We start from the raw sequence: 18,269 nt of genomic DNA on the forward strand, positions 1-18,269 counted from the left end.
CGTAGGTACATATTATATTGGTGTGCATGACTGTTATTCCGTTTCACTTATTCCATGTACATTATTATTATACAAATTACAATAAATAAGGGGAACCTAGCTTACCGTACAGGTATATATTATATAATTGTTCCATTTTTTTTTTTCTTAGAAATTCGCTGTCCCCTCAACCAGAGCACTTTCGCGAATCTATAACGGATAAAACCACATACGAAATAATTAATCGCGCAGCTAAGCGGAAACACTCGAGGGCAATAATTGAAAAAAAAAAATAAAAATTAATAATAAAAAAATAAATACGTCTCCAGTACATTACACTGACTGTACAACTACGTTTTACAGGTACTTATTTTGTATATATATATATACATAATATTTATAATTTATTTTGTATAAGACACACCCATGTCTTCACCAATCGCACGTGTTCGGCATTTTTGTAATAAACGTGATGCGTCTGTTGTTTAATCCCACAAATTCGCCGAACCGTAATTGCCGGTATACACAATTCACGTACATGTAGGTATACGTATACACCCGGACCGCAATATAAACTCGAGGCCTTGAATGAAAATTCGTTCGATTTATTGACCGTAATCGTACACGATTATATTGTTTGCCGCGCGGTCGTAAAACTATTCGCAACGTGTCGCAAGACTGCTGCAATCATATCATCATATACCTCTAATAAAGCGATATTATTTAAGTTTAATATTGTATAGGTGAACAGCGTGGACCGCCATAAGTCCGACCAGCGTCGATTCCTTGGCTTTTTTCCACCATATTTTATAATAAAAACATGAAAATATTTCTTAAAATATTCATATCATTTTTTTCAATATCACAACCCCATTTTGAAATTGTTGTGTTCACCTCGGAATCCGACGCAGGAAAATGATTAATCTCGATGATATATAGCCTGGGGAATTGCACTAATCAAAGATATTATCGCAATAAATATTAAATATATATTTTTGTGATATTAATTGCAAAAATTATTGCAATCGGGACGGAAAGAGTAATTTTTATAAAAATGAAAACCACACACAAACTCAAACACTACCCCTCTCCTCAACACTGTGTAAAACGAAATTTCGGGAGACCATACTGTTTTATACTCAATTCAGTGTCCCAGGACCCAGACAAACTTTCAACCTATTTAGACTATTCCTACAAGTATTTGTAAAAAAACCTACTATAAATAATATTACGACTTCACTGGGGATATAATATTATATATTGAGTATTATGATATATTCTAAACTGAATGAAGGTACTTACGCAGCGATTGCAACTGGTAATGGTAAAATATTAAAATATAATATCGTGGTATACCTACGCACGGATGAAAAAAAAGGTTAATGGGATTTGTTTGGAATTCTTCCAGCTTTCTGGAGCGAAATTATTTAGTCACCGAGGAGTTTGAAATATTCAACGTTGCCTAACAACTGTCAGTTCTTTAACGTTGTTTTTTCCAGCGCCTAACACAACGAATGCAGATGAATATTATACTGCGAGAGGTTATAATAATAATAACATACACGAATTCATTTGTTATATTGTTATTTTAATTTGTAACTGTAAACGTCGGAATGTAATCGTTATAAACGGAGGTAAATGTCTTTTGATGTGACCAAACCATTTTTCAGCGAGCCAATGCAACTGCTGTAGCAGATTATTCCCCGGGCAGAAAAAAATAATAATAAAACCTATCCCACTACCACGTCCACCAGGATATTGTCGTAACCATCCCCCTGAATTATTATCATGATGTTGAAGTCTCGGTGGTGTGCATTTGACCTATATACTCGTACACTTGAATAGTCGTCGCTGCCCGGGGTCAGTGGTACGCGAAATCAGCTGCAGCATAAGATTTGTAATACGTATATAAGCAGGGCACTACACAAGTAAACAACATTATCCCACTAGCCAATAATATAGTTTCCCAAGACAAACTCCTTTATTTCTCATTTAAAAAAGACGACTGGGAAAAAATAACGCCGAGAAAAATCTGTTTATTAACTTTTTATAACGAAAAAACTTTTTTTCAAAAAGGATAATAAAGTAATGTTATTTTTTTTAAATTTATTTTGTACATCTTTTTATTTGCTCAAAACAAGTACATACCAACAAAAAAAACTACAAATATTTTTAATTTTACAACCTATATTACCTATCGATATTAGGTTAGTATTTTTGATATTTAAATATATTTATTAATTGTACACAAATATTCTACCATAAAGGTACCTAATAATATATTTAGAAAAATAATAAAATATATCACGTATACAGAAAACAGAAATATCACACTATTTATTATAAACTATTACAATATATCAGAAAATAATACTCAATTGCAAAACAATATATTATATCATTTACACTTGAGCCTAGATACTTTAGGAAGAAGACCCCGTTCTTTATTATTGTCGTATGTATAAATTATTAAAGAACATTATCTCTTGTCAGGAGCTATTATGTGTTGTAACAATCCATATCTCTTCAATATCTTTCACGTTCGTTCCCAACGTTTTCCATGCCCTTTCATATAATTCTATGTACTTTTAACACCCCATTCAATATCATTTTTTTTAGAATGTAATAAATTAATTTCGTTTAATTTTTTCAAACCAGATAGTCCATCAATTCTAAGTATATTGAACTATTTATAATGAAAAATGATCTAGTTTTTTTTCTTTAAACGTTAATATAATTAGATGAAAGTTCTTCATTCCATAATATATCTTTCTAATGTTTATTTATATTAATTATTACTGTGTTCTAAAATACTGTACTTAAGCCATCTGGTGTTAACTTAATAAATAAATAGAATAATAGTCCAGAGTCACGAATTTCATTGTAAACTTTACTAGTATTTATGTAAATATTGTAATCTCATAAACAAAATATGAATAAACCCGTGGCCTTCAAAATGTGAAAACCTATAGTTAAATAAAAATATTCAAATTTATGATTGAAATGTATTTTATTTCATGATAAATACTTTTATTATTAGTAAAGTTTGTAAGCATTTATTATATCAGAAATGGTTTTTACTTTTTTATACCGTTATATTTTCACGAGGGCGTGACAGTATGTAATTTTAATAAAATATTTAGTTAATAAATCATATAGGTACCTACCAAAATGTTTTAATTAGATTCTGAACAATTTTAATCAAAATGATAATAATAAATTCAAATGGGTGCATACATTTGTTTATATAATTTATTGGAGTTTTTTGATATTTCAACAATTAGTCATATTACATTTAAATATTGTTCTCAACAAAATTATTTATGAATCTTATTATCTTAATATAAATAGAACAAGATTTATATCAACAGAATTGATAAGTACCTAATTTATCAGTCATGTTGTTCTCAACAAAATAATAGGCAATAGAATGAAATACATGTCAACAAAAATTAATAATTAAGTAATAAATCACATTAGAAAAAATTTTATTTCTGATTATTACAACAATCATTGTTATATCAAATTACAACATCTTAGAAAATCATGTAAAAACTAGATGAAGATAAAATATGAACTAATTTGTAATTAAATAAAATCAAAAATTATTAATTTATCTTTAAAAATTTAATTAAATCTTGAAAGCTGAAATTTGCTACGTGTAAAATTTAATTAGTTATAATATCGTGTAGGGAAAAGTCATAATAATTAAATTAAATATTTAAATACTTGAACATTTGATAAAAATCAATATTTTTCTATATTAGGTGCCTACCTAAATTATAATTTATACAAAATATTTATATTTTTAAATTGTCTTTATAATTTCCATAGTGCATCCAGTGTACGGTTGAGTCTTGATTCATTTTTTAACAATTATTATCCAAATTATTTGAAATTATAACAAAATCTAAAAAAATGTATTGGCTGTATTAAAATTTAACACATTCAATCGAACAGTTAGACTGCAAACATGGATGACTCTGGTAGGAACTTTGAGAATCTCTGATACAGAAGGGCAATATCACATATTCAACCCAGGAAATCACATTAGGTTATTCACTTCTGTCTCAACAACATATTCATGTGAACAAAGATTTTCTAGTCTACTAATAGAAAAAAAAAATAGAAAAATCACTTGGATGCAAGTGATAACATGCGTTAAACAATGAGTAACAATATGTATCTCAGAATTCAAAAACTGATTGAGAAAAGTCAACCTCAAAAATCACATTAAACAATTATAAAATAATGAAAACATAACATGATAATTTTAATATATTTAAATAATTAACTATCAACGTAAATTTATAACAATAAACATCCTTTTTCAATTTTCTTTTTATGTATCCTTGTTAATTAGTAAAAAAGTCTCTTTAGATTTGCTAAATTTAAGTAGTCCATGACTATCAAAAGTTCACCAAGAGGTCCGTGGCGGTTCTAATAATATTAGAAAATACTGTTCTAACACAGTGATGATAATTATATTTATATTCAACTATTATTTTATATTTTTATTAAACAAAACATAACTATATTACTAGAAAGTTAAGTAAAAGCTAATGCAATTAGACGGTAATATATTTTATAATACTCGTAATATTCTACTCATCGTATTAAGTAGATAATTTTACAGTGCTTCTTAAATCTGCCAGTGTCTTCCGTAAAAAAAAGATAAATTATTATAAACTTTACTTGAAATTTATTAATTACCTAGTAGTACTTACTACAGTTACTTATTCCAAGTTGCACAAAAAAATGTATTAATTTAATGGTCCGCTAAAATTTAATGAACCACTGATGCGCCACTAAAGCATATTTAAGGAACAGGTGGCTCACTATTGATCATCAAACGTTTAGTAATGATTCTTTATGCAACCCGGCATTTTTTTTTTTAATAATAATTTATTTTTTAATTTCTAAGTTAAAATTTGTAAATAAAGTTTAAAATCAAAAAAGGTAGGCAAGTGGGTATTGCTTTGGATACATTAGATGTCGGATGGGTCACTATTACAGGTGTATTAAATTTTAATTCAATAATACATCGTTGAATATAAAAAACAATACGCGGGGGCGATTCTAAATTCCGCTAGAATACCGGTTAGATAAAAAGGTAATGAAAAGGTCTAATGTAAACTCTGCCAGTTTTAATTTCTTACCTGTAACGGGTACTTACATTAAATACGTTGACATCTGTTGCGATGACATACGTCAAAATTACTAAAGTTGATATTAATTCAACATAATACACCAACATATTTTATGATTATTGCGATTATTTATTATGTTCGACATCATACACATTATAATTTATATTATTGATTTGTTCAGACAATTATTATCATTATTTTTAAGTTTTATATATTTTTTGGCATACTAAACATAAACTATTATTTAATTGTGGATAATTATTATTTTTTATTTTATTAAATCAAATTTATAGTACTAGGTTGGCAATTTTACATTTTAACTTTTTATATTTAATTAGTATATATTTTTTAGTGTATTACGCCTAACTTTTTTTTAATATAGACGGTTATAAAAATAATGATTTTTTTTTAATAAAAATATGATATAGGGGGTATTCATTTTATATTGTTACCTGATTTTCTTTTCTGGCGGAGTTTACATGAACTCAATTTTACTTGTACTTTTTTTTCTGGCAGAATTTACACTAAAAAAAGGTTCTAGTGGTGGTTTACACGAGCCCACTGAGCGGAAATGATCTCTCAGCCTATATCACTAAGGATATTACGTGATATATATTTTTTTAATATAACTATTATGGCATTTATTTTATTTTTAGTATTACAGTGGGTTGATAACATTTTTCTTGAATAATTTAGTATTAAATTATTATAAAAATATGCATTTATACCAAATTATATCAATTGTACACAAAAATTTCCTAATATTTTTTTTTTTTTGGTTTTCTTGATTATAAAAAATGTACTTGGCGTTTTTATTTTAATCTTTCCAAAATACAAACCAAATCCAATTCACCACCCAAAACCATACACCCCCATTTTTGAAAATCGAAGCGTTTTATGGTCATTATCGTTGTTTGGATTATAAAAATCGTACGGAAACATTGTTACAGTCATTTATTTAAAACGAATACGCGAATATATGTTTCAGTAAATTTAATTAATCAATTTGTAATGTTTAAAAAAAGCGTTTGAGACATGGGTTATTTTGAACTTAAACGAATACATTCGTTTATATCATTGGATAATATACTACCTAAATACCTAATAATATAGTAAACAATAACTTCCAAAACACACCTACTGCTTAAAATAAATAAAAAATACGGTAGAACTGTCATTGTTGTTGGAAATGCGGCGAAAACCCCGAGACAAAAATTAAAAAAAAATAAATAAATGTTTACACTAAAACTCTGCGAGATCGACAACTAACACAACTCAAAGATTGACCTCAAAATGTTTTTAAGTGTTTGCAGAGAATTCCAAGACTATTGTGCAGTATAACGTCCCCGCACGGTAGGTCAGGACGCGGTCGGAATAATAATATAACAGTGAGCCCTCCTCGCGTGTGCGCGCGCGCGCGTGTATTCGACAACAGTAAGTCACACTCTCAAGTTTGACTGTCGAGTGAAAAACATTAATGGAAATTTCCACGAAAGATTGAAAGATTTATCGTGTCACGATTTACGCGTAGGTACGTTATTCTTACATTTCAATTGAAAAACGCGATTTTGTTTACGACGACCGGCGCTCGCCGTCGATGTTTCCGCCGTTACGACAAAACCCGATGCATCCGTAAATGGCGTATACGCGCACACAGCGCGACACAACAATGGTCGATAGATAATAATAGTATTACACGCCGACCGTCGGATCCATTCTAAACGTATCGGCCGTGTTCTAGGTCACGATCGGATAATAACCGCGCGCGCACACACACACGCATACCATTAATCTCCATCTGATCGGAATAATACGTAGGTATACAATAATAACAATAATATATTATTATTGATCAACTGCGATTACGGACGATCAGTATAGCACACGCGCACAGACCGCGCTGAATAATTTTACCGGCGAACGTACCACGTGTATTGTACGTATATCATTCGATTGTGGAATGCCATTCAAACGAAGATTACGGCGCTTCGTAATTTCTGATTTGTCATTTTGGACCGTTCATTATCGACAGTGTATAAATATCCGGCGCAATATGCGACGAGTATCCACCTATTTTAAGCACACGGACACGTACGTTTGGGTGTACGACACTGTTCCCGGAATACCGAAATACACAACTACTACCGCGACACGCGACTTCGATAGTAAATCGTCGTCGACCAGAAACAATAATCACTATTTTTTCGTATTGCCCTATCCGACGTCATTTTAATTATAATTCATAACGACACGTTATACTACGAGCTCGGGGATGGCACTGTCACAAATCAAACCTGTTTGTGCGCTATTATAATAATAATAATAATAATAATAATCATATTGATGTAGTAGGTGGGAATCGTCGGCAACGGCGATGGACCGGCACCGTCCAAACACTCTGAACGACCTACATTGTAGCCTGTCCAGTAGCAAAAGGTACGGCCCGGTAGCTGTAGGCGACCGACTGGCGTGCACGATAACCGGGTAAAGGCGGTCGCGTCCATGTGTGCGCCTGATAATAATATTATTTATCGTCTATGTTGTGTGCCTGTGCGCCGTCGTGTCGTTAAAACGAGACGGAACGGAGCACCGGCGACTCGGACGTTAAGGCAGTGCCGTCTCTTTATCGGCCTTCTATTTTGGTCGTTCTGACCGAGAATCCACTGCGGTTTGCCGGCGAAATCCGACCGGTACCGTACCTAATAGCATCAATAATAATACGACTCGTAAAATAATGTGACGTGCGCTATAATGTTATTATACCTGGCCAGTTCAGTGCACTTTCCGAGTGATATATTTCCACAGATTATTAGTTCCGTCTACTGTGCGTCTCTCGATTTAGACTCTTACGACTATTGCTAAGTACTACGACAATACATAATAATAACAACTGACCTCTGGGCGTCAACAGGTTGTCCTTGCTGGACATGCCGTTGTGGTCGTTGGCTGCGGCCGGCGTCCCGTAGCTCATCTCGAACTGGACGGGCGTCAGCGTGGACGGCGGCAACTGGTGTCGGTCCGGCCCTGCGGACGCGTTCCGTCCACCGTCGGCGGCGGACGTCGTCGTCGTCCTGCTGCGGCGGTCGCCGTCCTGGTCGTCTTCGGCGGACGGGCGGAAGTACGCGACGTTGTCCGCGGCCGTGGTGCCGGTCGGCGGCGACATGTCGGTGGTGCTACGTTGGCTGTCGTCGGTCGTACAGCGGTCCGGCGTGGCTGGCCGGCGGCGGTCGGTCGCGGCCTGGTCTTTTTCGGGTTCTACGCGCAGCGGCGGAGGCGTCATCGCGACAGCGTCGTCTGGTGGCTGTGACGGGGCGAGTGCGACGCGGCGGCGGCGGCGGCTGGACGACAGGCCGCGGACATCCGAGCGACCAACGATGCGGCGGACGGCGGTCGGACCGTAATGGGAATATTTCTGGCCGGTGTTGACGACAGCCGACGACCTGTTTAGGCGTGTGTGGTTTTGGCGGCGCGTGTTGCGATTTACCTCGCGGTCGTGTCGGCGCGCGTATTATATAGCGTTCGGGACGGCGACGCGATCGTGTGCCGGCGGTGCAGACGACGACTCGAACAGAACACGCGGACGAGAGATCCACACGATTGAGAGAGCCGTCCGGCGGTGGCGTGGTGCGAGTGCAATGTGCATACGCGCTCCCCCTCCCCTCACCGCCCCACCTCGTCCACGCGACGCCCCGTCGCCTCGCCGCCTTCCCACCACGCGACGTAGTACGCCACACACTATATGACTACTACTACTACTGCACACTACTCTACCTACTACTACTACTACTACTACTACTACTACTACTACTTACTATAATAACTCTACACTATACGTTATACCGCCGCCTCAGTTCGTAATAACAACGTACGGTACACACTACTTAATACTTATTATACTTACTACTTTTGATGTGACGTTTTTTTTTTTTTTTTCTGTCCTTTATCGCCGAGTAAGTATCTGGTTTTCAAGGTCTGCGCCGCGCGATTCTCCGAACATGACCGCCCCCGACCGCCCGCACGCGACAAGTGCACTCGATGCGCCACCGCTTTTTTTTTTCCACCACCGAGAAACGCGGCGAAACGTATTTTTTATTATTATTTTGTATTATCTAATGTGATTAGACGTGTTCACGATTACAATACGGGTGCATCACGTTACGCACGACTATTTACCGTTCTCTATTGGTAAAAATAATTCAGTTTCGTCTGCGGCCGTCGTAGGTAATAACGAATTATTGCTTGTTTCTTGTATTCTAATTTTTTTTTTTTCCGTCCCGATGTTTAGGAAAACACATTATTTACCGGGTAGTCGTGTTACGAAATGCCTAGACGTCCTATCGAATTTCTAGCTGAAGGTTAGGCAAATAGTGAGGCATAGTTATTACGAATAACAGGTTTTGAATTAGGCGATCGATCCGTTGAGTAGGTAACCAAGAGGCAGACAGCTAGGTAGGTATGTCTTGTATTTTTATCGTGTACAGTATTTTTCTTAAATACTTGTGCCTATTCGAAATATAAATTCATACAACAATGTCTCACAATGACATGTTTTTTTTTTTTTTTTTAATTTTATTGTACAAAACAATTAATGTAAATAATATTTTTAATTTTTTTTTTTTTTTTAGACGGTCATTGCTATTTTCCATCTACATCAGCTATAACGTTGTTTATGGCATAATTATTAATGGACATTTGGTAAATTGCTTACGTCCTCTAAACGACGATAATATAATACATAGAGAATTGTTATACTCCAATAATACACTCACTGGCCTCAACACATTATATCGATAATAATATTATACCTACAATATGGAGTATATACCGACTGTTATATTTTATTGTGTATACAAGTTGATAATAATAATGCATGGGCTACCTGCTGCCCGAATCGTACAAAAACACAATCGGTCGCCTTTGGGTTTCCAATCACCACCCCCGCGTGCGGTCGCCGCCGCATTTCTTTCCGAATTCTTTACCCGCATCGTATTGCGCCGCATTTTTTTACAGCTACCCATACACACGACGCATTAGTTTGTGCGTGTGTATTATATAATCCGTATACTATGTACTGTAACGATGTACTCGTGTAATATAGGACATGGGTATTCGGAACATTCCGTAAGGCAATCGCGCGCTAAGCGACCTGCCAGACGATACCACACAATACACAATAATATTATACACATTTATATACATAATATAATATACCATATAATATACCTATTTTTTAATTCGCCCGAACCCGGCTAAAAACGTAACGATAATAATACCACAACGACGGGTCTGTGTGATTTTCATGTTTCTGAAATAATCTATACAATTGCACAAAGATTTCATTTGGATAAAGATAATTAGAAACCAGCAGTCGCGTATAAAGTTTTGTGGTTTTAACGAACTTCGAAACGAAATATTGTCACAACAATTAATATGGCGTTCAAATAATACTCGCTACTCACTGTGTATGCGTCTCTACAAGCATTAGCAGTGTTTGATAAAAACGTAATTAAAAAAAAAAAAAAAACCTATGTTTGAAATGTTTTTTTTTTTGTTTTGCAAGTGGATATGCTTAAAATGTATTTTACGTAATTATATCCATTTTAAACATGTTTTATGTCTCAAATGAATTTACCTAAAAAAAAAGCAATTTTTTAATTTAACTTTTACTTTTGATGTAATAGTTTTAATTTAATCAATAAGCCAGTTCATATTATATACCTACGTACGAGTCATAATATAACATTAATATAATATTATATATATTCAATACAATAAGTAACGTTTAATATAGTAGGTAATTATGACGGATTCATTATACATTTGTACTTACTAACTTGCTATTATGTGCATTTATAGTGTTCAGTGATAACTTACTGCTCAAGGTTAAAATTCATAATATACAGTTAATATTTTTAATTTTATAATAAAAACCACGGACATGATTTGTTGATGATATTATAACCATAGTTTAAAAGATTCAATTAACAGGTTACAATTATATTAATACGAATTGTTTAAAGTCACTATATATTTTTACCTATACCTATTTTTTGTCAAATGTATAAGTCTTATGGCTGGGGTCATTTTATACATTTGTGCGACACGGAAAACGTTACCACAACCTCGTGAACCCCCTGTAGCTTGTAGGTGGTAGTTCGTGTAAATTATTTAATAGCCATAAGACAGACATATTATACATGTCCGATATATCTTCTTGCAGTGGAGAATGGAGATACCCGTTTTTTTAGTATACCAACTGATGATAACCCTAACTAATCTTCCTAATTTAATATTTCGAGATATAAGCTAATATCAATGCTATTTAAGAATTACAGGGGAAAATTCGCAGAGGCCAGAGGCTACAGCAGTACAGAATTACTCAGGTCACAGACAACAAAGTATAATCGGAACCATTTAACAATTAGATCCTTCAGTAGGCACGTGACATAGTGTAATGTTTTGTAATTAATAATGACTAATAATAATTTAATAGCAATATAATAGTATGAGTAAGCAAATGATGTGTGCACCGACTTAAATCTAATCAAGACTTGGCAATCATACCATGTTGTTTGTTTTATTGCATTAACTTTAGAATAAAAGTATATTCTTTCAACTTGATAATACAATGTGCGCTATAAGATTTATAAGGTAAAATCAGATATCGCATGATAAACTGATAACCAATAAATAGATATGAATAAATTAATGTAATTGAGTTTAAGCATTGGTCTATAGACTATAACGCATAGAAATCTGTGCTTAAACAGTCAAACACCAACGAGTGTCGATTTAGTACACATTTGCACGTCATTTTTGCGCTGAGGCTATACAAAGTATCTTAAATTTTCAAATCTCACATTCCATCAAACATAAACGTAAGCTGTAATTTTCTTATAAAATTAGATACGAAAAAATTATTAATGTATAAATTTAGCATTTACTAAATAAAAAAAAAGTATTTTTATTGTTTAAAACATCTTTATAAAAACTATTGTTTTGTTTGTTTTATATTAAAGTAGGTACAAGGTTTTTTTTATCATTTTGCGTTTAAAACATATTTTAAATGTCTAATTAAAACAAAATGTTTTAAACATAAGCATAAACAGCTGAAAAAAACTCACGAAAAAAAAATTAACCCCTAAAAAAAAACCCAAACTTATTTTAATGTTTGATTTTATAGTTATAATTTGATATAAATTAAGACAATTTAAAATAAAAACCTTTGTTAACAAATCTAGATATTTTTATCGAAATATGTAACTTTGTTTATAATTTTTTTTTAATGTATGCACGTGCACGTATTCTTAAAAAAATTTTCGACTATGTAAATACACAACAATATATTAATTAAGCTAACTTAACGTATTTCGAAGTATAAAATATAAAAATTTGGTAGTATGTACTTAGAAATATTTTTGACCATTTGACATTTGATGTTCCAAAAATGTGTATGTTCATTTTTTGTTTTTTTCCTTTTAAATTTATTTTATATTTAATATTTTATTTTAATAAAAAAAGGTTGAATAAAATTTAAATTAAAGAGGATGACAAATTATGGTAATTATGCTGGTTATATTCACGTTATATTAATTATATTATAGTAAATCAAAAATTACTTGGAAGTGTTAAAAAAATCTCTCATGAAATATAATGGAACAATTATAAACTGTAATGTCCAAAAAGAAGGCTGCATGGATCCAATAAAATATAATTAGGTATGTATCAGAAAACAATCGGGTAAATGTTCAAGTAAGGAGTAAGGACTAAATGCGCTGTGAAAGAACGCTTCATAACTGGTTATTTAAGCCACTTTTCTAGTATACTTTTTATCGTGAGTTATTTACAGTGGAGTTTTCCGTTAGATTTTTTCCTGGAATTTTTCGGTGGGTTTTTTTTTACCGACTTCCTTATAGCCACTGTATTAATAATCATGCACAATTCTCATTTATGGTACTTCACATAATTATTTATATATATATTCATTATATACATGTATTGATACAATAACAAGTATACAGCTTTTACTATAACGCTTTCGTCGTTTTCCAATATTTTTTTCTGAATATTGCCCACGGCAGTACGGCACACTAATAATGGCGTTCGTGTGTTCGGAAGTGAACTACTTATTTCGTCTATCTGCGCCTATCGACATCTTTACACGTAGATAGAAAAAAAACCAAACTCATGTATTTCAATACGAGAACATCGACCTATATATCCTCTAGGGCCACTTGCATTGAAAATGTCATTTAAAACATCTACAGATTGCAATGAAATCGACGCTTTGGAAAACGCGTAGGTAGTCAATTGGCGATTGCATACAAGGAAAAAACACTGATTTCTATACTTTTCCACTCATCGTTATAATCTCAAGGATAATAATATATGTGTATCTATTTAGTGCATCACGCAAGTATGAGTTTGAAGCATATAATCGATTCGAAGTATTAAATGAAATGGTTATAACTTATATATATATATCTATTTTTATTTCATACTTGGGGGAAATATATTATAATAATGTCTCCCTATTTATTCTTATAAAACTATATTTTTTTCATTGGATATATTTTAACTCCAACAAATGTATTTTATTTATAAAGTCTCACTAACTTCAATAAATTGCATTTTTTATAGATATTAAAAATGAAAAATACAAATGTCTCAAGTGAGCACATATTGAATTAATATACTATGTAGTAAAAGAATCAATTATTTTAATTTAAGTTATTGAAAAATAATGTGTAGATATATCTCTAACATGTTGTATTATATTTAAATAAGTGGTCAAATCACTCGAATCGAGTAAAAAAATATGATATTAGATACTTGTTATTGTATTACATACATATATAGTGTTATACATATTATAACTTATAACTAAAGTTCGGATTTGAAGACAAAAGCTTTTTTTTTAATAATTATAATATAAAACTAATTTTTTTTTAAAATATGTTTCATTTAATATCTAAGACGATGGAAGTAATTTTTTTGGCTTTTTTGCCTTTTATACTTATAACTTATAAATAACTTTTTTGTTTAATTTTTTATTGATCTGATAGTTGTATACACGACATAGATACGTATTATCGGTACAAATCAATGAGAGCTTGTGAAGACTGTGCATTGTTTAAAATTATATTGAATGGGTTTTATTATCAGCATTTTTTATCGATATCGTTAAATACTTTATCGAGTTTTTGGTATGTTAATTTAACTTAAATAATAATGACATCGGTGGATGTAGAATTATAGAAAGATCTTTTTATATGTATAAAAATATTTTGAGCCCAAACCATCAACGTTTTACTGGATATGGTAGTGAATTTTTTTTACACTAACTTATTAGTCTATTTAATTTTTCAGTAAATCTTGTAATTGCTTTTTATATAGATTAAATGCTTTTTTGCCTTTTTCACATTTTAAATGTTTTCTTATTGATTATATTGCCTTCGAATCAGAACCCTACTTACAATAATATATGCAAATACGTACATTCATATTACACAGTACTGACGGACGAAGAGGCATAGAGTTAGTTATTCCCTTAGACTTATTAATTATACATAATAATTCTTACATTTTAAGGCTTTATTTGATTCATTACATGTTTTTAGTATTGATGTTATAAATATTTAAAGACAAACATTTGAATAAAGTTTTAATATGCATACATTATTGTTTATTGTTAACGTTGGTGAATAGTAATGGTTTAACTTTAATTTAAATTGTAGAGACTGTAAACTGAAAAGTATTATATTAATAAAATGAGTAGAGAGATTTTAACTATTTTACAACTTTGTATTAAACTAATAAATATCAACAAATTATCTGACGTTTCACTTTTAATTTGAGTTTCTTTTAAAATTGTTTTGATAAACATTTTACTAACATTTTTTTTCCATTTATAAAATTAATATTTGCATAAAGATTTTAATTGTTGATATATGTAAATGTTAAATACCGAATGCCTCCTAATATGAAAATATTAATACTATAGCTAACATTTCATAAACATTTTTTTTATACGCGTATTGGCTACAAAAATAATCATGACCTACAATATTGATGTAAAAATGTTAAAATTTGTATTGTTTTGGAGTTAAAACAGTTGAGTTTAATTATTAATATTTGTATATTGTAAAAATGTATAAAAAACTTAATTTAAACAGTTTTTGTTTTATAAAATAGATAATTTTTGCCCTGAAAAGTACAAAAAACTATTAAATAATTATTTTATGGACATTAAAATTACTTCCCAACATTCGTTACTAATTTATTGCCCTTTTTGGTTCGGTAATTTCTCAATGATGATAATTATAATATAATTTAAAAATTAACTTATTTCATAATCACTTATAATTAATTAATTTACTCATATTTGTTACAATAAGTGTTATATCAAGTAGTATATTTAATTTAGACTGATAATAGTGTTCTGTATTAAATTATTTACCTATTTGATTTTCAAATTACTATTAATTATTAATAATATGTACTTACTTTGGACTATGGAGTAAATTATTTAAATTTGTGTGAAAACATAATCCACTCATTTGCCTCAGGAGTAAAAATGTTTTTATTACGATTGACATATCAGTCGTATAAATACAAATTTGTGTTTTATTTAAACCATAAATCAAATAAAGGTGTTCACTATAACCAATTTCATATTCAAAAATATTATTTAAATAGGTATAAATAATCAATCATTATCATACAACCACATTATTTTTCTATAGTGCGAATCCTATTATTATATAATAAGCATTAATATGTAATAAGTGCAATTTATAAATTTTTAACAATAATTTTTATTTGAGCAAACAGTTACATGCGTAATAATATGAACCACAATAAGAATGATTAATTTAATTTAAATATATTATATATATTTTTTTTAACAGAAAATTTTAAAAATGAGTAGTACACTTACATTACCTGCAATAATATGAATGATATTTCGAATAATATATTATTTTTCGTTTTTGTTAATTTAGTATAAGAATTATAAACATATAAATAGTTTTTATTTTTAAAGTACAATAATAAACATTTGTGTGAGATTTCCTGTGTGAAAATCAATAGCTGATAAAGCAATCAAAATACATCTAAAGTATGGTAAGTTTACACATTTAATGTAAACAATCGTACTACTGTTAGTACTGTTGTAGTTAGTTTAATATTAATATGATTTAGTATGGTTTATCATTTTTTAGTATGATTTACGATGCAACAGTATAATGTATAAATAAATAAAATATAATACGTATATATGTATACATATAAATAGGTAATTAACTTAATGGTATAATAATATATATAGTAAATAACTCATAATGCTAAAGAATTTAGATGTCATCAATAACTCCTTATAATATTATAATTTAATATTATTGATTAAATTATTAATGTTATGGAGTAACAGCATTTACGGTTCATAGTATAAAATACATTTTAAAACATTACAATATTTACATTACGATTATTACATGGATTATGTGTAAGTAAATGTAGTATAATTAACTGTCTTTTTTTTATCACAACTTAGTTTCAAAAAACTAAATTACTAATGTTTTTTCAAAATAATGTCTAAGTAATGTGTTTTTTGTTGATTAATTTTAAAATAATTATCATTCGTCAAATTTTGGTGGATTGTCATAAATATATAACGTAAATTCATGACTCTCATCTCTTATATATTATATATAACCAATAATCAAATACATTTATTATGTTAATTATAATAAGTCATATAGATTATATATACTAAAACACGTAAATAATAAATGATACATTTTATTTTGTCATAATAAACATTTTAATATAATATTGCTCATATCACAAGAACCATGTTAATAAACTACTGTGGAATTTATACTATACTGTTCCGCTAACCCAATCTATTTGAGTATTAAGTATAGTGGAAATTTCGCTTTAGAACTGATTGTTTGACCGAATTTACTTTCATTTAAAATCTATAAATAAATTTCCTTGAATTAAAAAAAATAATTTTAACAAAACATCTATGCTCAGTTTATTTTTACAACATTTCTATTCTGTAAAATGTGTTCATTATTATTTGGTATATTATATACATTCCTTTTTTAATGTACATTAGTACATTAAATACTTTGCGAAGATCATATACGTCATAAATTAATCAAATATTTAAAAATTCCAAAATTTTGATTTTGCATAACTGTATTATTGAAGAAACCTCCTTTGGGTGTGATGTATGCTTGGTGAATCACCCTGTACGAAAATATTTTATGAATTACGGTACTAAAGTTTGAATAAAGTTTAATTATAACGTATATATACGTATATTCTATATAGTACACACAGGTAGGTACACATAATTTATTAGATTTTATATTTGTATTTAGAACATAATATATTTATTTACAATCACAAATGTATTAATTTATATATATATATTGTAAATAAGAAGATAATATTCTATTAATGTTTAATTAAACTATTTCTTAATTGCTTTACCATTCATATAGTTATACATATTTTAAAATTTAACTCAAAAATTTTATATTTTATATTTTGTTAACATCATAATATTTTTTTTGGAAATGCCAAATATCATTATTTTATTACTTTTATTTTGTGTGTATATTATATATCGTTATTGATTACTTTCTTCTAATTAAAATAACAATGTTTACTATAATCAATTAAATTAAATCCAGTTACTATTCAATACAAATGTATTCCCCTTGAAATACGCCATTTGTATTATATATATAATATTATATTAATATGTAAAAAGCAGTATGCAATATAGTTATAATATACAATATTATTGTTGTACTGAGAAAACGTCCAATATTTTAAATAAAAAATATTAATTGTACAATAATGATTATTATACTTGAAATAGTTGTTATTGAACTATATTATTTCATATTATCACTATTATTATATAATTTTAAAATAAGCAAATTCTGTTCACGTTCACATAATAATAATAATTAAATTTATTCAATTATTTATTACATTCATGTTTATTACTTTAAAACAAATTAAAATTTTAATAACAACTATAGGTGCTTAGCAGTAAAAACGTAGGTAGTTCCTAATAGAATATCCGAAAATTCAACTGATAACATAGACATGGGAACT

At 30.0% G+C, this 18,269-nt stretch overlaps 1 protein-coding gene across 1 annotated transcript in view; it reads right to left on the bottom strand.

The window, feature by feature from the left end:
- Positions 1-8,740, bottom strand: part of LOC113555022 (putative inorganic phosphate cotransporter) — a 74,146-nt gene extending 65,406 nt beyond the window's left edge. Inside the window, exon 1 of the mRNA XM_026959300.1 lies at positions 8,025-8,740. Coding sequence (XP_026815101.1) covers positions 8,025-8,409 — 385 coding nt within the window. The 5' untranslated portion in view covers positions 8,410-8,740. The remainder of the gene's footprint in view (positions 1-8,024) is intronic.
- Positions 8,741-18,269: the final 9,529 nt, after the last annotated feature.

The sequence above is a fragment of the Rhopalosiphum maidis genome, chromosome 2 (genome assembly GCF_003676215.2).
Source record: "Rhopalosiphum maidis isolate BTI-1 chromosome 2, ASM367621v3, whole genome shotgun sequence".
NCBI lineage: Eukaryota > Metazoa > Arthropoda > Insecta > Hemiptera > Aphididae > Rhopalosiphum > Rhopalosiphum maidis.